Here is a 20,545-nt window from a genome sequence, read left to right as displayed (position 1 = left end):
TCCTCCTCCAGGGAATGTTCCCCACCCAGGGCTCAAACCCCTGTCTCCTGTGTTGCCTGCATTGGCAGGTGGATTCTTTACCACTAGCGCCACCTGGGTGTCTACTGAAATGTTTGTCAACAAATATTAAAGACGTTCTCAACAGTAAAATACATTTTTCATGGCTAACTCAATGAAACCACATTAATAAAATTGTGCGATGTAGATACCACACATTTATGGCATTATCCGATTAAATCCAATTGGGCACTGTACACATATTCCATACACAGAATCTTTCATCTTGTGAGTTCAACTCATACCTTAGAAACATTAATTAAACTTAATACCGCCAGATGAAGTATAGTTATTACTGGCCTTCTTTTAATCAAGTAAATAAATAAATCTGTAGCTATTTATAAAGGTAAATATATGCATAAAGGAAGAGATACAAATAAAGACAGGACTATCTAATGTCCACCCCTCTTACTCTGTAGGCATCTCTAAAAAGGCAGAGTGTAAGAAGTTTTCCTTTTTTGATCATGGGGATTCCCCAGGGTGCTTGGTTTGGGTTCTTCTCTAGACATCTCTGAGGAGGGGCTTGTCAGTGAATAGTCACTCTTTGAAGCCTTCTTATTCATGGGTGGGCTTTTTCTTAAAAACAGCAGACAGTGCTTGCTCAGAAACATGTTTCTGCAGCAAGCCTTGTTTAAGAATGTGTCCAGAAAAGACAATTTCTGGGGAAAAGGTGGTGCATGTTCTCTATCCACTTTTCTGAAGGACCATCTTTGAAGGAGAGAAATACAGATGCGTCAAACCAAGCAGTGGTGACATAGTAAACATTGTATCATAATAAGGGCTTTGTTATGCTATCAGCAGCAAGGGACTGCTGGGGGCTGACTGAGGAGGCCAAAGCTTAAGCAATGATGATCCAACTATACAATGTGTATTCACCCTTTGCCCATGCTGGAATTGCTTTATAAAGCAAGGAACTTAATTACAAACGCTTAATCTATGATAGTCAGTAAAATGTAAATAAATGACACATCTCATTTTTTAAAACAAGATCATTTCTATGTTATATCATTTCTACAGTTATCAACTGAAGATTTACTGACTTGGGTATAGCAACCATTAGAGTATTTATCCCCTTGTTTCAGAAATTTTATGTACTGTCCTACCTGTGAACCATCTGGAAAGTAGAATTAAGGACTAACAGGGCCAGGCAGTTTCCCCTGGGGGTTTGGGAGTGGGGGACAAATCGGTCACAGACTACTTCTTCCTTTGGTGCTGCCAAGCACTTGCTTATTATGGAGTTGAGTCTTTCTACCTCCATCTTGCTTTAAGGTTTAATCTTCCAATGGCCTTCAGCTTTTCCTTCTCTCAAGAGCAGGGCCAATTTAGGTTTAAATCAGAGGTTCCCAAAAAACACCTATGCCCAGGTCTGAACCTAGTCCTTAGGAAGCATCACTATGAACAAAGTTAGTGGAGTTGATGGAACTCCAGCCGAGCTATTGAAAATCCTAAAAGATGATGCTGTTAAAGTGCTGTACTCAATATGCCAGCAAATTTGGAAAAGTCAGCAGTGGCCACAGGACTGGAAAAGGTCAGTTTTCACTCAAATCCCAAAGAAAGGCAATGCCAAAGAATGTTCAAACTCTGCACAATTACACTCATCTCACATGCTAGCAAAGTAATGCTCAAAATTCTCCAAGCTAGGCTTTAACAGTATGTGAACCAAGATCTTCCAGATGTTTAAGCTGGATTTAGAAAAGGCAGAGGAACCAGAGATCAAATTGCCAACATCTGCTGGATCAGAGAAAAAGCAAGAGAATTCCAGAAAAACATCTGCTTCATTGACTATGTTAAAGCCTTTGACTGTGTGGATCACAACAAACTGTGGAAAATTCTTAAAGAGATGGGCATACCAAACCACCTGACCTGCCTCCTGAGAAATCTGAATGAGGTCAAGAAGCAACAGTTAGAACTGGACATGGAACAACAGACTGGTTCCAAATTGGGAAAGAAGTACATCGAGGCTGTATATTGTCACCTTGCTTATTTAAATTATACGCAGTGTACATCATGCGAAATGCCAGGCTAGATGAAGCACAAGCTGGAATCAGGACTGCCAGGAGAAATATCAATAACCTCAGATATGCAGATGACACTACCCTATGGCAGAAAGCAAAGAGGGACTAAAGGGCCTCTTGATGAAAGTGAAAGAGGAGAGTGAAACAGCTGGCTTAAAATTCAACATTCAAAAAACGAAGATCATGGCATCCGATCCCATCACTTCATGGCAAATAGATGGGGTAAAAATGGAAACAGTGACATACTTTAGTTTTGGGGGCCCCAAAATCACTGCAGATGGTGACTGCAGCCATGAAATGAAAAGACGCTTGCTCCTTGGAAGAAAAGCTATGACCAACCTAGACAGCATATTAAAAAGCACAGACATTCCTTTGCCGACAAAGGTCCGTCTAGTCAAAGCTATGATTTTTCCAGTAGTCATGTGGTGGCTCAGCTGGTAAAGAATCCGCCTGCAATGCGGGAGACCTGGGTTCAATCCCTGGGTTGGGAAGATGCCCTGGAGAAAGGAAAGGCTACCCACTACAGTATTCTGGCCTGGAGAATTCCATGGACTGTGTAGTCTATGGAGTTGCAAAGAGTCGGACACGACTGAGTGACTTTCAGTTTCACTTTTCATGTTTGGATGTGAGTTGGACCATAAAGAAAGCTGAGTGTGGAAGAATTGATGCTTTTGAACTGTGGTGTTGGAGAAGACTCTTGAGTCCCTTGGACTGCAAGGAGATCCAACCAGTCAATCCTAAAGGAAATCAATCCTGAATATTCATTGGAAGGACTGATGCTGAAGCTGAAGCTCCAGTACTTTGGCCACCTGATGCGAAGAACTGAATCATTGGAAAATACCCTGAAGCTGGGAAAGATTTAAGGCAGGAGGAGAAGGGGACTACAGAAAATGAGATGGTTGGTTGGCATTGCTGACTCGATGGACATGAGTTTGAGCAAGTTCCGGGAGTTGGTGATGGATAGTGAAGCCTGGCGTGCTGTAGTCCATGGGGTCGCAAAGAGTCGGACACAACTGAGCAACTGGACTGACTGAACCTAGTCCAATGGAATTAAATCTCAATTATCAGTATTTTTAAGAAGCTCTCTGGGTGATTCTAAATAACTCCAGAATTGAGACCACAGCAGTAAGTGAAGTAAGTACCATGGTGATCTGAATGAGGCTAATAACCCTTTGTATTTCTTTTAATGCCTGAAATTTCACAACGATTTATTCACTCCTTTTGATAAAAATAGTAGCCTTCTCTGTGAATCCTTTCAAATGCAAATTAACCAGAAAGACTTAGTTCCTGACCCTTTTAGGTGAATGCTTCTTAGAAACAAAGGATAATACAAAAGCCTTTAGGGCTTGGAGGTAAACAGAACTCTGTGTAGGCCCTGCAGTGTGGGTAGGAGGAAAAGCTACCATCAAGGGAGGAAAGATTTCTGAGAGTACATTTTACTGACCTCACAGTATTGCCTGGGGCCAACCCTGCTTTGAAAGGACTGCATATTTAGCTTCAAGTCAAATTTAACAGCTATCTCAGCTGCCAAAATCATGTTAAAAGAAAATTCATCTTTTTAAAATAAGCAAAACAAAGAGCAGACATTGGGAATGTGGGTTTGGAGCTATCCATAAATACCCACTTCTGAATTATCACTCACCATATGGATGTTTCTATTGCCAAATGATCTGTTTTTCCTGATTCTATTAAATGTCCTTTATTCCCACAGATAGCATTATCTCTCTTGCCAATTCATTTGGTCATTCAACAAAAATGTATTGAGCAAACTACTCTGGGCAAGGCATGGTCCTAGATGTCAGAAGGGAATACAGAACTAATACAAAATTCCATTTGCAGTTGATTTTACAGTTTTCCAAAGCACTTTCACACATAATCTTATTTTGTCCTCATAACCACACTGTGAGATAGGTCAAGTGCCATCCGCATTTTACAGATGAGAAATAAGCTTGTGGAAGGAGGTTAAAATGACTTGCAAAAGTAACAAACATTTGAATATTGGCATTTAAGTTGCTCAGTCATGTGCGACTCTTTGTGACTCCATGGACTATAGCCTGCCAGGTTCCTCTGTCCATGGAGTTCTCCAGGCAAGAATAATGGAGTGGTAGCCATTCTCTTCTCCAGCGGATCTTCCCAACCCAGGGATCCAACCCAGGTCTCCCGTACTGCAGGTGGATTCTTTACCATCTGAGCCACCAGGGAAGCCCAAAAAGCACAGACTTAACCAAATCTAGCTTTTCTCTAACTCCAAATACAGTACACTTCCCATAGTTTATAATTTAGTAAGGAGATATGCCATAAAATTCTTTCAGGTATAGACAATTTAGGAAAAAATGTCCAGAGCCCCACTCACCAGGAGAAAAAAATGAGGAATAATGAAACAACTCCTTTATTGAGATGAGCCAAATCACAGTGCCCAAAAGGTGAACAAGCTTCTTGGACTTAGTGCAGGCTATCATCAAGTACACAGGACACAGCAGCAAGCAATGCACATTCAAGGAGAGAGTGGCAGTTTGGCTATAGAAAGTCAGTCCATCCCCTGGCTGGACCCTCAGCCAGTGGCTGATCTTCACTGGAGGTTGAATCCAGCTCCTTCTCCTAGTCAAATCCAGGCAAACACTGAACAAACCTTGTTTCAGGACCAGTTATGATCCAGTCACTGAGTATACAAAGACAACCCTTGCCCTCAAACAGTTCTCAACTGGCCTAGTGGGTGAGGCAGACGATTATAGGACAGAGTGGATAAAGGCTGGTAATAGGAACACAGTTCCTTACAATTATACAGTGGAAGTGACAAATAGATTCAAGGGATTAGATCTGATAGAGTGCCTGAAGAAATATGGACGGAGGTTTGTGACACTGTAGAGGACGCAGTGATCAAAACCATCCCCAAGAAAAAGAAATGCAAAAAAGGCGAAATGGTGGTCTGAGGAGGCCTTACAAATAGCTGAGAAAAGAAGAGAAGCAAAAGGCAAAGGAGAAAAGGAAAGATATATCCATCTGAGTGCAGAGTTCCAAAGAATAGCAAGGAGAGATAAGAAAGCCTTCCTCAGTGATCAATGCAAAGAAATAGAGGAAAACAATAGAATGGGAAAGACTAGAGATCTCTTCAAGAAGATTAGAGATACCAAGGGAACATTTCATGAAAAGATGGGCACAACAAAGGACAGAATGGTATGGACCTAACAGAAGCAGAATATATTAAGAAGAGGTGGCAAGAATACACAGAAGAACTGTACAATAAAGATCTTCATGACCCAGATAACCATGATGGTGTGATCACTCACCTAGAGCCAGACATCCTGGAATGTGAAGTCAAGTGGGCCTTAGGAAGCATCAATGCAAACAAAACTAGTGGAGGTGATGGAATTCCAGCTGAGCTATTGATGAGCAAAAGATGATGCTGTTAAAGTGCTGCACTCAGTATGCCAGCAAATCTGGAAAACTCAGCAGTGGCCACAGGACTAGAAAAGGTCAGTTTTCATTCAAATCCCAAAGAAAGGCAATGCCAAAGAATGTTCAAACTACCACACAACTGCACTCATCAAACACACTAGCAAAGTAATGTTCAGAATTCTCCAAGCTAGACTTCAACAGTACATGAACCAAGAACTTCCAGATATTCAAGCTGGTTTTAGAAAAGGCAGAGGAACCAGAGATCAAATTGCCAACATCCGTTGGATCAGAGAAAAAGCAAGAGAATTCCAGAAAAACATCTACTTCTGCTTTATTGACTATGTTAAAGCCTTTGGTTGCATGGATCACAACAAACTGTGGGAAATTCTTAAGGAGATGGGGAGTACCAGACCACCTGACCTGCCTCCTGAGAAATCTGTATGAGGTCAAGAAGCAACAGTTAGAACTGGGCATGGAACAAAGGACTGGTTCCAAATTAGGAAAGGAGTACATCAAGGATGTAAATTGTCACCTTGCTTATTTAACTTGTATGCAGAGTACTTCATGCAAAATACCAGGCTGGATGAAGCACAAACTGAAATCAAGACTGCCAGGAGAAATATCAATAACCTCAGATATGCAGATGACACTACCCTATGGCAGAAAGCAAAGAGGGACTAAAGGGCCTCTTGATGAAAGTGAAAGAGGAGAGTGAAACAGCTGGCTTAAAATTCAACATTCAAAAAACGAAGATCATGGCATCCGATCCCATCACTTCATGGCAAATAGATGGGGTAAAAATGGAAACAGTGACATACTTCATTTTCTTGGGCTCCAAAATCACTGCAGATGGTGACTGCAGCCATGAAATGAAAAGATGCTTTCTCCTTGGAAGAAAAGCTATGACCAACCTAGACAGCATATTAAAGAGCAGAGACATTACTTTGCCAAGAAAGGTCCATCTAGTCAAAGCTATGGTTTTTCCAGTAGTCATGTATGGAAGTGTGAGTTGGACAATAAAGAAAGCTGAGCGCAGAAGAATTGATGCTTTTGAACTGTGGTGTTGAGACGACTCTTTAGAGTCCCTTGGACAGCAAGGGGGTCAAAGCAGTCACTCTAAAGGAAATCAATCCTGATTATTCATTGGAAGGACTGATGCAGAAGCTGAAGCTCCAATACTGTGGCCACCTGATGTGAAGAACTGACTCATTGGCAGAGACCCTGATGCTGGGAAAGATAGAAGGCAGGAGGAGAAGGGGACGACAGAGTATGAGATGGTTGGATGGCATCACCGACTCGATGGACATGAGTTTGAGCAAACCCTAGGAGTTGGTGATGGACAGAGAAGCCTGGTGTGCTGCAGTCCATGGGGTTGCAAAGAGTCGGACATGACTGAGAGACTGAACTGGAAGAGGAACACAGAGGAGAGACCTCTGCACAGCTTAGGAAGGTAGGGTGTGGTGGGGAGGAGAAAGGGTTGGGCTGGGCAGTTAAGAATAGTTTTCAGAGAAAGTAAATCTCAGAGGGCAAGTGGGAATTAGCCAGGCAAGGGAGTGTGAATGAGCAGGGGGCACAAAGAAGGAAAACAGGGAGCACATTGGGCTTCCCTCATGGCTCAGCTGGTAAAGAATCTGCCTGCAATGCAGGAGACCTGGGTTTGATCCCTGGGTTGGAAAGATCCCCTGGAGAAGGGAAAGGCTACCCACTTCTGTATTCTGGCCTGAAGAATTCCATGGACTATATAGTCCATGGGATGGCAAAGAGTCGGACACAACTGAGCAACTTTCACCTTCACTTTAAATCCTGAAGGTGAGAGAGAATAAGGCATATTTAGGAAATTCCAAGGAAACTAGTTTTCAGGGAATAGCTTTACTCCTAACTGGAAACCCCAGAATGCACAGGGGAGAAATCAAGGCAGCAGCCCAGACTCAAATCTGGTACAGCAATTCCTAGGTCTCTTAGTACTGGGCCTTACTTCTGTACCCTACTTGCTGTTGCAGCTGTGGCTACTGATAATAATTCTTGCATTGAGTCACACTCATTTAGGAATTGGACTTAAAAGTTGGCCTCATCATTAACTATAGGAGCTCAGAATCACAAACGGCAGGAGGAGGGTGTGATGAGGCATGGGAAATATGATAATGAAAAAGAAATGAGATGATACAGATGCATGTTATGACCATGATAGTGGACAATGCTACAGGAATTCAGATGAACTTGCGCAGGGTTTGGGAAACTATGGCCAGTGGACCAAACTCAACCAGCTGCGTGTTTTATTGGAACACTGCCATACTCATTCATCTACATATTTTCTGTGGCTGCTTTTATGCTAAAACAACAGAGTTCAGTAGCTGCAACAGACAATATGGCCTGCAGAGCCTAAAATATTTCCTACCTAGTCCTTTACAGAAAAAAAATTGCTGACCCTTGCTCTTAAATATGCTAAGTGCTAAAAAAGAGGCATATGGAGAATGTTTAGTGGTAGCACAAAGGACAAAATGATTTAAAACATGCTAAGGATTTTCTGTTCCTAGTCTGTATCACCTGTGACAGATTTCAAAGAATGGCAAGAGAATATTCTTCAACAGAATGACTAAATGTGGTATATTCACACAAGCAAATATTGCAGTGTTAAAAAATAAATTGTAGCTACATCCATAAATCACAGGAATGTTACACAAAAAGAAGCAAATCACAGATGAATACATACAATTTGATACTTTTTTTAAAACTCAAAAATAAGAAAATTCATGGATATATAATGTGATAAAAATAAAATATGGAAAGGAAGTAATAAACACAAAATCCATGATAAGGGATTGCTTTAGGGGAAGCAAGAGGGTGGAGAATCTATGTAGATTCAAAAGCATTGGTAATGTTCTAGTAGGAACTTCCCAGGCTGTCCAGTGGTTAAGATTTCCACAACTACTGAGCCTGGTCTGGAGTCCCCAAGACACAACTGCTGAAACCTGAGTGCCCTAGAGCCTGTGCCCTGCAACAAGAGAAGCCACCATGGTGAGAAGCCCGTGCCCCTCAACTAGAGAGTAGCCCCAGTTCTCCGCAGCTAGAGAAAACCCAGACCCAGCAACAAAGACCAAAAATAAATATTTATTTACCAGCACAGCCAAAAATAAATATTTATTTTAAAAAATGTCCTGTTTAAAAAAAAAAAGCAGTGGTAGTGTTCTAGTTCTTAAGCTGATGATGGGTTCTTGGATGTTTGTTTTATTACACTCCATAAATTACATGTCACACATATTCTTTTGTACGTATTAAAATTATATTTAAAAAGTTTAAAAAAGTATAAAGACAGCAAGCAGTGATCAGTTGAATGCTAGCATAGCAGTTTGGGGAATGAATACCTGGCAGAGATGACAAACGACAACTAGGACTGATTTTTTGAATATTTACGCATTACTTGCGGAGTCCCCCAATTACTCAAGAGCTTGAGGAATCACCCTCCAACCTGGTGGAAGAATAGACTTTCCATAGTCCACAAGATGGATACTTGGAATTGTTATTATACAAATCTGCACTTAATTTGTCATATCAGGATGGTGCCATCTAGAAACCTACAGGTTAACTGAAAAAGGCAACAATGTGTACAAAGACATTCAAGTATGAAGAAAAGCATGGCGCGTTTAAGCAAATACAAGCATAACATGCTGTGTGACTGGCATGCAGTAGGATGGTGGGAGATGAAGACAATCAGGTAGGGTTCGGATCATGGTGAACTTTGTACGTCATGCTCCAGGATTTGGATTCAATCCATTAGGTCATGGGTAACCCACTGAAGGGCTTCAAGCAGGGAAGAGAGTAATACAATCAGTTGTACATTTAGAGATGTACAAGTCTCAACAATCTTTGACTACAAAAAAAGGTGACACCTTCTTCCAATCCCCAAAGGTAACTTCAGTTAACGGTTTTCTAATTAAATATCTTTTTCTATATATTTAGCTATTTACAGAGTTTTTGCTTTAAAAAAAATAGATCACACTGTGTGAATTGTTCTGTGAATATTTGTTTCACTTAATATTATACCATGGACATTTTTCTGTGTCAGTACTCATAGAATTCACCTTACCATTTTTAGGGGCAGCATAGTACATTCAGCCCTCTGTATCTGCCAGTTCACATTAGCATATGTGGAGTTGAGACTGTACTACATCATTTTACATGAGACTTACACAATTTTAATAAGAGACTTGAACATCTGGGGATTCCAGAGGTAGTGGGTGGGGGGAGATGGGGGCAGATGGGGGAATGGGGTCGGGGAGGGAGGGGGATGCGGAGACAGGATCGTGGAGCCACTCCCTAGTGGATAGCAAGGCACAACTGTTTATGGATGTATATACATTCCTGTCACTTAAGAAAAAAATTCTAATTACCACACTTCATTGTTTCTTTTTCCCCTTTCCTTAGTTTTGCTGGACTGACTGAATTTCCTTTTTTTTTTTTTTAGCTATTAGTGGTTGGGAAGTTCTATGAATTATTTCTATTCCATTGATGCTTATCTTTCAGTTTTGTTTATTTATACAAATGACACACAAACATTTTGTAAATACAAAGTATAGAAGAATATAGGATAAAAAGTGGAAGTGTCTGTTCACTAAGTTTCGTGTATAGCTTTCCTCAGTATTTATGTGTATATATATATATATATTTATACAAATAGAAAGCTTTAGTGTTTTTTTAAATGGTATCATTACTATATGTATAGCTCTAAAATTTGCTTTTTAAGCCTAATATACATTGGAGATCTTTTTATGACAGTACATGACGGTCTATCTAATTTTTTTGAGGGCTGCGTACTATTTCATAATAAAGACACATTTTATGTAACCATTCCCCTATTTTGGAACATTTGGTTACTTCCAATTGTTGCTACTACAAACAATGAATATTTTGTAACATAGACCTTTATGCCTGTGTAAAAGTATTTCTGAGGATATATTAGAAACAGAATTGGGTCAGGCAGAAGGTATACTTAAATTTTGATAGACAGCTATATTAGCGTTAAGGAATGTTGCAGACACACACCCACCATCAGAATGACCACCGATTGTGCACACCATTAGCAACACTAAATATGATCAAACTTTGTTATAAAGTTTTTGTCAAAATATTACATGAGTTCATTCTCACTAAAACAACCACAATAAAGTAAAAGCAGAAGTGCCCACTTGATCACCATCCCCTGATCCCTCTCAGGGAAACTGATTTCCACCTTGCTATTACTTTTTTTTATTAGTGGTTTCATTATACTTGATCTTCTCAGGAATAACTTAGTAATTGACTCAAGCTTCCTGGACATATTCTTAACAATTATTTGGACTTAAAGTGTTACAAGTTCATTTACTCACCAGTAGATGCCTCATCTTCACTGCTTTCTAGGATGGCTTCATTGTTGCTTCCATCCCATGATCCAGGTGACTGTGACATCGTCTGTATTTGGGAGTTAGGTTAAAGAACAGAGAATTCAGTTTTACAGCTGCCCTCTCCCATATCTCTATGGCGTTATGGATTCAATGACTCTGGTTTCCCAACTAATTTTACCATATTTGTTTCCTATCTTCAAGAAAATACTCACAATTTCAGCCCGCTAATCATACCCTTCCCTGTAATTCCCTAGGGCTATTGATCTATTCTTATTTCTCTTCTTTCATTGAAAGCTAGTCTGGGGGAGAAAAAACACATTTGTTAAGACAAACATCTTCAACTGGAAGTCTGGCATAGCCCTTCAAATCTTACCTCAAATACCGATGGCTTAGTGAGAGCGGGAAGGTAAAAAGTTTTTTTTTTCTATGGCTTGAGCCCCTGCTGGCTTGAATGCATAGCGCTAGGCTCCCCTCCAACTGTCCCGCAACTACCTTGAGGGCTCTCCAAAGTATGGGCTCACTTGTGATTTGAGCCAGGTCTCTAATAATCTCCTATTGTGACCTCATCAGGGCTACTGACCTACGGTGGCTGAGGGTCCTCCTCTGGTCGTCACTTTGTCGGAGGCAGTTTTCTGACAGATACTCTCTCACATACGTTGCCTTTAATTCTCCATCCCACACGTTAATAAAAGCTGTAACTCTAATCTACCTCTTCTAAAAGTTTGAGAATAACGAACGAAAGGACAACATATAGAATAACTGAAAACCTAACTAAAGATGTGGGACCACTTAGGGTCTCTTGGCCGAAAAAGTAGGTCCATGTTAGTAAGTTCAGACATGAAACCCTCCCCGCGTTACCCAGTCTCAAAGGGGCCACTTCACTCACCGTCCTAGGAGGATGTACAGGACTGGTTGTTATTTGTTGTTCTATCTACTTCGATCTTAGAACCAACCTCAGGGCTCACAAGGTCGCACTAAGCGGCAAGTGCCCAACCTTCCAGTTAAATGCTCCCTACCAAGGTTGGATTTCAGGCGGACTTATTGGGTTTCAAGGATAATTGACAGCAAATCTGACCAATCCCTTCAGAGGAAACTCTCAAGGCCTAGTGAGCGCCAAAAAAGGAACACCTCAAAAGATGTACTGTCGATGGATATGTTTGTTTCCCAAAGTCTGAGTTATTCACTCTTTTATAATAATACCCATGGGACATCGGCAGGTCAACCAAAGTTGTTCTGTTTCAAGACTGGTGCACTTCCTGAGCTAACACTAATGATTGGGAAAGTTCTGACTCTCCTCAGAGTCTCCTTGCATGCCCTCCCAGTGGAGAGGGAGGGGCGGCAGGCTCCTCACGTGGTCTCCACTGAGCGCCCGGGGGGAAGAAATGAGATGGCAGCCTCGAGGTAGCCTTCCCAGGGTGGCATGGCTGAGGGGTGGGGCGCAGTTTTTCCGTGGCATTTGGCTAGAGTACATCAGTTTTCTAAAATGTTCTGTCTTGCTAGGTTTCTCCTTTCCTGATCCTTTGTCTGGGGACAGCTGAATTTGGGGAGTCCTTATTTGTCTTGCCAGTTAATGTTTCACACATACCTACTATTGTGAATGGGATACTTCTTTTTCCTGTTTCTTTCTAGTACTGCTAGAATACAATAAAGCTATTGGAATATAGCAATAGAATGTTAATCTACAATCTACCTGGGGGGCATATTGGTGTTCATTGTGAAGTTCTTTAAACTTTTCTTTGTGTTTGAAGTGCTTCTCAGCAGATGCTAATAGTAAAGAACCAGCTTGCTGATGCAGGAGACAAAAAAGACATGGTTTCTATCCCTGGGGTGGGAAGATCCCTTGGAGGAGGAAATGGCAATCCAATATTCTTGCCTGGAGAATTCCATTGTCAGAGGAGCTTGGTGGGCTACAGCCTATGGAGTCACAAAAAAGTCAGATGCAGCTGAGCTCGCATGCACATACCATACAATTTACACATTCAAGGTGTAAAATTCAATGATTTTTAGCGAATTCCAGATGCATGTAATCATCACTAGTCAGTTTCAGAACATTTCTGAAACCCCTGAAAGACACCTCATACCCTTAAGGTATTGTCCGCTCTACCTCTGCATCCTGTGGTTGGGAAGATTCCCTGAAGAAGGAAATGGCAACCCAATCTAGTATCCTTGCCTGGAAAATCCCAGGAGGAGCCTGGCAGTCTATAGTCGACGGGGCGCAGAGTCAGACATGACTTATCGACTAAACAGCAATAACAACAACCCAAAGGAGTGCCTTTTTCTAATCAGCTCACTGGAAGGGGGCACTTTTTTTGTGTACAGTTTTTCTGCTCTGAGATCATGCCAGCTATTTGTTACCTTGGCACTCTCAGAAGCACTGACATGCAGATAACTAGATTTCTCAATCTTAATGCACCCTTATTAGAAATCTTGACTAATCAGAAGCCAGAACTGGAAGAGGCCATTTCCCCTGGTCTCTCAGAGTGAGCCACTATCATTGCCTCAGTCAAATTGACAGAAGAAAATGACTTTGTTCAGATTAGATCAAGATGGCAGCCTAAGTGCTTGTAACTTTGTCTCCATCCTCTCTTCTCCAAATCTCTTAAAACATCAGAATAGCAAAAGGACCAAGAGTGGTATAATTAAAGCAAACTGTACCATCAGCAGTTCAGAAATTGTGAAGATCCCTTGAGGATAGAAATTGAATATGATTATAGTGATAAAAGAGAAGGAGGAGTCCAGTTCAAAACCTGCAAGGGAAAATTACTGGATTAAATCCAGAGAAAATAAAATTTCAGAATGAATAAATGCAAAGGAGGGGGGGAGGCTCTCCTGTCAATTAAAGAATTGCATTCAGGAAAGAAGGATCAGTTGGGCCTCCTTGTGATCAGTCCTACACCCCCTTCCCCAACCCATTCCAAGGTTAAAGCCTAAAATTTCACACTAAAGAAAGTGAGCTATTTGCTTCCAAAAATTTGCTAGTGTGAATACAGGATCCTAGAAAAAAACAACAACAACAACAACAGAGCAGACCTTGGTGTAATCTGGACTTCCACAAAATATATGGAAAAACAAAAAGAGAGAAGCAACTTTGGACAGGAGAGAAATACACTAAAGCTCTCCACTGCCAGAGTAAAACTGTTTTGGCAATTTGCAGAGAGTAAGGAGAACGGCCCTTTCTGACTCTGGCAGAGGCACTTACTTTAAGGGAAGCCTGACAGTTTAACAAACACAACCCACTTATACAAAGTCCTTCTGCTAAGGAGACGGGACAGAGACACACAACTGCAGAGGGAACCCAGGCAACCTATCTTTGCTAATCAATTTGTCCCTTATTCACTAATATGCACAGACAACAAAGGATTACCAGAAATAGTTAGAGAAAAGCTACAACATATAAAGAAGAACCAAGGCTTTCGATAGAAAATAATCCAGAAAGTTCTAAAAAGCAAAACATGAATTTGCAGAGCTGGCAACTATATACATAGCATTTACATTGTATTTACAACTATTTACATAACACTGACATGTATTAGGTATTATCAGTAACACAGAGATGATTTAAAGTATCATGGGAGTTTCAATAATAACTCTCAAGTCAATCAGTCAGTTCAGTCGCTCAGTCGTGTCCGACTCTCTTCGACCCCATGGACCGCAGCACACCAGGCCTCCCTGTCTATCACCAACTCCCGGAGCCCACCCAAACCCATGTCCATTGAGTCGCTGATGCCATCCAACCATCTCATCCTCTGTTGTCCCCTTCTCCTCCTGCCCTCAATCTTTCCCAGCATCAGGGTCTTTTCAAATGAGTCAGCTCTTCGCATCAGGTGGCCAAAGTATTGGAGTTTCAGCTTCAACATCAGTCCTTCCAATGAACACCCAGGACTGATCTCCTTTAGGATGGACTCTAAATGGTATATAACCTTTAAAAATGTGAATCACTGTATTATACACCTGTAACATATAATATTGTAAATCAACCATATTTCAGTTTTTTAAAAGTTTATTTATTTTGTTTTGATTTTTGTTTATTTGTTTTTTATATTCTGCACATGAGTAAAAATCATACAGTATTTGTCTTTCTCCCATCTAACTTATTTCACTTAGCATAAAAACCTCAAGGTCCATCCATGTTGTTGCAAAATGGCAAGATTTCTTTTTTATGGCTGAGTAGTATTCCATTGCAACAATATAAATGAACAAATCAAACCAAAACAAAGACATAGACACAGAGAATAGACTAGTGGTTGCCAGAGGAAGGTGGGGAGGATGAAATGGGGATCAACTGTAAGGTTATGGATGGAAACTAAATTTTTGGTGGTGAGTATGTTGTAGGGTATACAGAAGTAGAAATATAATGTACATATGAAGCTTATTTAATATTATAAATCAACATTACCTCGATAAAAATAAATAAATACACTCAAAAATATGATAATAAAGTACAGGGAAGGATGTGCATAGCTTGTATGCAAATACCATGCCATTTTATATGAGAGTTGAGCATCTGAGGATTTTGGCATCCATTGGGGTCCTGGAACCAATCTTCTGTGGAGGCCAAGGGGTGACTGTAAATAGAATGACTGGCCCTGAGTGGGGAAGGATGAGGAGTGAAGTAATACAAGGAACAAAACTCCAATTTTCAGATTCTAATTTTCTGATATATTTAGAACTCGTTGTAGGCATATTCAGAACCTTTATGAATTACTCAGGTAAGTATTACAGCAAGTGAAAGTGTTAGTCGCTGAGTCGTGTCCGACACTTTGCAACCCCATGGACTGTAGCCCACCAGGCTCCTCTGTCCATGGGATTCTCCAGGACCCATTCTCCAGGGAATGGGTTGCCATTCCCTTCTCCAGGGACTCTTCCCCATCCAGGGACTGAACTTGGGTCTCCTGCACCGAAGGCAGATTCTTTACTGTCTGAGCCACCACAGAAGCCCAATTACAGCAAAATGAAATAAATGAATCTGAAAAAGAGGATGATGTGAAATAGAAATAGTGGTGAGCAAAGAAACGGTAAAAAAAAAAAAGTTAAATCGAATGGGATGAGGGTAGACAGTTGTAAGTTGTATGTTTGGTACTAGGCAGATGAAGGCGATGCAATCTTCCTTTGTATCTTATATATAAAGTAGGATGTGACGATTAGGGGAAGGGTGGCAGAAATTTGAGAAACATGGAGAAGGCTTGAAATAGTTCAGAATAACTTAACAAGACATAAGTACTGGGGTTGCTGGGCAGACTTTCAGACATATTTGAAGTGAGATATTTCTCTGAGACATCATCAGATCATGTGAATAAGTAAGGATATAGAGAAGCTCATACTACTACTTAACAAGGTTGAGTAAATATATATATATATATATATATATATATAAATGAGATTACCTTGTACCAGTATAGAATGCATTTATTTTTGCAAATACTCATAAGAACATTTTCAGAAATAACTCATTTATTAGTCTGCAAAAATTAAGAAATCATAGGAATGACATTCTCTGATCACAATACAATAACACTAGAAATTAAAAACAGAAAAAAGGCCCCCCCGAATTAACACACTTTAGAATTCTTTTCTGGTTCAAGTCCCTTAGATAACAGCTTTCTCTAGATAGAATTTATAGGCCATAAAATTCACCCTTTTAAAGCAGACAATTCAATGGTTTTAGTATATTTACAGAGTTGGGCAACCATTGTCACATTCTAATTTTAGAACATAGTCATCACCCCATAAAGATATCCTGTCCCTTTCCTCAGCTGCCTCTAAAGTGATCAGTCCTACTGAGGAAGCTAAGGCCGTGTTGAGGTGAGGCCCTCACTTCATCCAGCCACTAGGACCATTTCAGGCAGCCCCTGCCTAGCATTCACCTGCAGTGTGGCCTCCATCTCTGAGTTCACCTGCATCTGCTTGGCCTTCATCCTGCACAACAGTGAAGTGACATTCCCGGAGGATAAGATCAATGCCCTCATTAAAGCAGCCAGTGTAAATGTTGATCCTTTCTGCCCAGGCTTGTTTGCAAAGGCTTTGGCTAATGTCAACATCTGAAGCCTCATCTGCAATGTGGGGGCTGGTGGACCTGGCGTGGCAAGAGGTCTTTCCCCCTCCCCCACTGTTGCCCTAGCTGAGGAGAAGAAAGTAGAAGCAGAGAAAGAAGAATCTGAAGAGTCTGTTGATGACATGGGCTTTGGCTTTTTTGACTAAACCTTTTTGGTTACATGTTTAATAAAAAACTGAGCTCTTTGCTGCAGGAAAACAAAAGACTCCTGAATGCATTAGCTGACACATCCTATTCCCACCTTTCCCCATACCCTGGCAACCACTAATCTACTTTCTGTCTCTATGTATTTGCCTATTCTGGACATTTCATATAATGGAACTATATAATATGTGGCTTTTGTGATTGGTTTCTCTTACTTAGCCTAATATTTTCAAAGCTCATCCACGTAGTAACATGTCTCAGAATTCTTCCTTTTTATGGCTGAATCATATTCTGTTGTATGGGTAAGTCAGATTTGTTTATTTCACCAGCTGAAGGATATTTGGGTTGTTTCTACTCTTTAGCTATTGTGAACAATGTTGCTATGAACATTCATGTACAAGCTTTTGTGTGGGGCTACGTTTTCATTTCTTGGATAGATGCCTAGGAGTGGAATTGCTGGACCATTTGATAACTCCATAGTTAACATTGGGCTTCCATGGTGGCTCAGATGGTAAAGAATCTCCCTTTAGTGCAGGAGACCCAGGTTTGATCCCTGGGTGGGGAAGATCCCCTGGAGAAGGGAATGGCAACCCACTCCAGTGTTCTTCCTTGGAGAATGCCATGGACAGAGGAGCCTGGCAGGCTACGGTCCATGGGGTCATAAAGAGTTGGACACGACTGAGCGACTAACACTTTAACTAATTAACATCATGTGGAACAGCTAAATTGTTTTCCAAAGTTGTACTATTTTGTCTTCCCACAGTGGTGTGTGAGGGTTCCAGTGTCTCCATATCCTTGCCAACACATGATATTTCTTGTATTTTTAATTATATCCATCCTGATAGGGTATTTCCTAAACATTTAACAAACTTTTAGTATAGTTTTAGATTGACAGAAAAGACATAAGAATATTACAGAGAGCTCATATATACCTTGTATCCAGCTTTTTCTATTGTTAATATTACTATGGTACATTTATCACAACTAATTTACCCATGTTGTTGTTCACTTGCTCAGTCATGTCTGACACTTTGTGACCCCATGGACTGCAGCACAGCAGGCTTCCCTGTCCTTCACCGTCTCCCAGAGTTTGCTCAAACTCATGTCCATGGAGTCAGTGATGCCATCAAATAATGAGCCAATCTTGATACACTATTATTAACTATATGTGCATATTTTCTTCAGATTTCCTTACTTTTTACCAAAATGCCCCCTTTTCTCTTTCAGGACCCCACCCCAAATCCACATTATCTTTAGTGATCATATCACTTAAGGCTGTTCTTGGCTGTGACCATTTCTTAGACCTTCCTTGTTTTTGATGACCTTGACAGTTCTAAGGAGTCTGGTCAGATATTTTGTAGAATATCCTTCAGTTTGTGTTTGTCTAATGCATTTTCCATAATTATACATCACAGCAAGGGTACGTGTTCTCACCATGACTTATCATTGATGAGCGAACCTTGAGTGCCTGGCTGAGGCAGTGTTTGGCTTGTTTCTCTATTGCAACACTCCTCTTTTTCTCTTTTTTCAAACTCCGCTCTTTATAAGGAAGTTATTATGCACATCCTACACTTAAGGAGTGGGCAGTTATGCTCCCCTGGCTTGAGAGAGCATCTATATAAATTATTTGGAATTCTCCTGTACAGGAGATTTATCTACTCTCCTATTATTTATTTATTCAATCATTTGTTAATATCAGTATGGATTTGTTAACATTTATTCTATACTTTGAATTATAATCCAATGATATTTAATTTTGTTACTCAAATTGTTTCAAATTTGGCCATTGAAAGCTCTTTCAATTGGCTCCTGTATCCCTTTGACATACGTCTATAATTGTAGGAGTTTTTTGTTTATCTGCTTGTTCAGTTTTTTATAATTAAAAAAATTTATGGTGCTCCTGACTCATTTTATATTTTCCCTGTCCCAGTCCTAGAGTCAGCCATTTCTCCACGGAGCCTTGGCTCCTTCTGTTGGAGAATGGAGAAAATTTAGTGCTATCTACTAAATTAAATATCCACTTAGGCCTCAACTTTACAATTCTACTAGATATGTAGCTCAAAGAAATATTGGCATTTGTTTGAAAGGGATACATGCAGGCACTTTTTGTGTGTAAGCATTTAAAATGTGGTATTCTGTGTATGAGCAATTCGCTTAAATATTTATTGCATGCTGATTATGAGTTCAGCACCAATCTAGGCCTTGGTAATATAGCAGGGATTCTTGGAGTTTACCATTTAGTGGGGGAAACAATCAACAAAAAGATAGATAAGTAGTATCAGGCAGTCCTGTCTGTCAGGGTACTGGCAGAAAAGAGAGGTACATTTAAAATGAAGGATTGATAAGGATTTAATTATTAAAATCTACTGCAGGGCACAGAGCAGGGCGGAAAGGGGGAAAGTGGATCTGGATAGGCAAAGCAAAAATATTCAGGGAAGGGGTGATAATACTATGGGGAAAAGTAAGGAAGAGTAAAAGAGAGAGTGTAAAATGGGGCACTCTTTTAGATAGTGTTAGGATGAGGTGGCCTTTGAATAATGGCATGAGTGAAAGGAGGGAGAGAGACAAGTAGATATGTAAGAGAAGTCATTCTAGGCAGAGGGGAAAAGCGGCAAGACCCTGAAGTGTTATTCACACAATGAAATATTATATATCAATTAAAATGAATGAACTATAGTAATATGCAAAGATACACAAATGAATCTTAGAAAAGTAAATATTAAGGAGGAAAAATTAGGTTCTGAAAGAGTACATACAGCATACAACCTAATAACCTTTCTATAAAGTTAAAATAGATTATGATAAATAATATACTTCAAGAGGGGCTTCCCTGGAGGTCCAATGGTTAAGACTGTGCACTTCCAACACAGAGGGCATGGGTTCAATCACTGGTGGGGGAACTAAGATTCCACATGCTGTACCATGCCACCAAAAAGTTAATACATATGTATATACATATATATACATATATATATATATATATACTTTAAGAAAGAAAGACTCATATCCACATATGTATGCATACACACATATATATAACATATATGTATGTTGTATATATATATATCATATATGTATATATCTATATATGTGTGTGAATATATGTGTGGGCTTCCCTGGCTCAGTGGTAAAGAATCCTCCTGCAATGCAGAAGATGCACGTTCAATCCCTGGGTAGGGAAGATCTCCTGGGGAAGGGAATGGCAACCCACTCCAGTATTCTAGTCTGGAGAATCCCATGGACAGGGGAGCCTGGCGGGCTACAGTCCACAGGGTCGCAAAGAGTCAGACAGAACTAAGAGACTAAACAACAACAACATGTATGTATAAAGTAAAACTGTATTAAGTGGAGCACCACAAAATGATGAACACAAGATTCAGGATGATGATCCTTTGCCAGGGGCTGAGGGGAGGCAGACGAATGAGACTGGGGGCCATATAGTTAGATTTAGTTATTAGGTTCATGGATGCTTGTTACATTATTAAAAACAAGTAACTAAAAGT

General features: G+C 40.4%; 1 protein-coding gene and 1 pseudogene across 4 annotated transcripts in view; one reads left to right on the top strand and one right to left on the bottom strand.

The window, feature by feature from the left end:
* The window catches only part of CUL4B (cullin 4B), a 46,476-nt gene extending 35,077 nt beyond the window's left edge, over positions 1-11,399 (bottom strand). For all 4 annotated transcript variants that reach the window (XM_081565021.1, XM_081565026.1, XM_081565022.1 and 1 more), the window contains exons 1-2: positions 11,220-11,399; positions 10,832-10,913 (exon numbers count right to left, since the gene is read on the bottom strand). In XM_081565021.1, the coding sequence (XP_081421147.1) occupies positions 10,832-10,910 (79 nt within the window). In that variant the 5' untranslated portion in view covers positions 10,911-10,913; positions 11,220-11,399. The remainder of the gene's footprint in view (positions 1-10,831; positions 10,914-11,219) is intronic.
* Positions 11,400-15,542: 4,143 nt separating this feature from the next.
* On the top strand, positions 15,543-17,044 carry LOC145536464 (large ribosomal subunit protein P1 pseudogene; annotated as a pseudogene).
* The last annotated feature ends 3,501 nt before the right edge of the window (positions 17,045-20,545 follow it).

This window comes from Giraffa tippelskirchi, chromosome X (genome assembly GCF_054371585.1).
Source record: "Giraffa tippelskirchi isolate mGirTip1 chromosome X, T2T-mGirTip1v1.2.pri, whole genome shotgun sequence".
NCBI classification, from domain to species: domain Eukaryota; kingdom Metazoa; phylum Chordata; class Mammalia; order Artiodactyla; family Giraffidae; genus Giraffa; species Giraffa tippelskirchi.
This window is presented reverse-complemented; position numbering and strand designations above follow the sequence as displayed.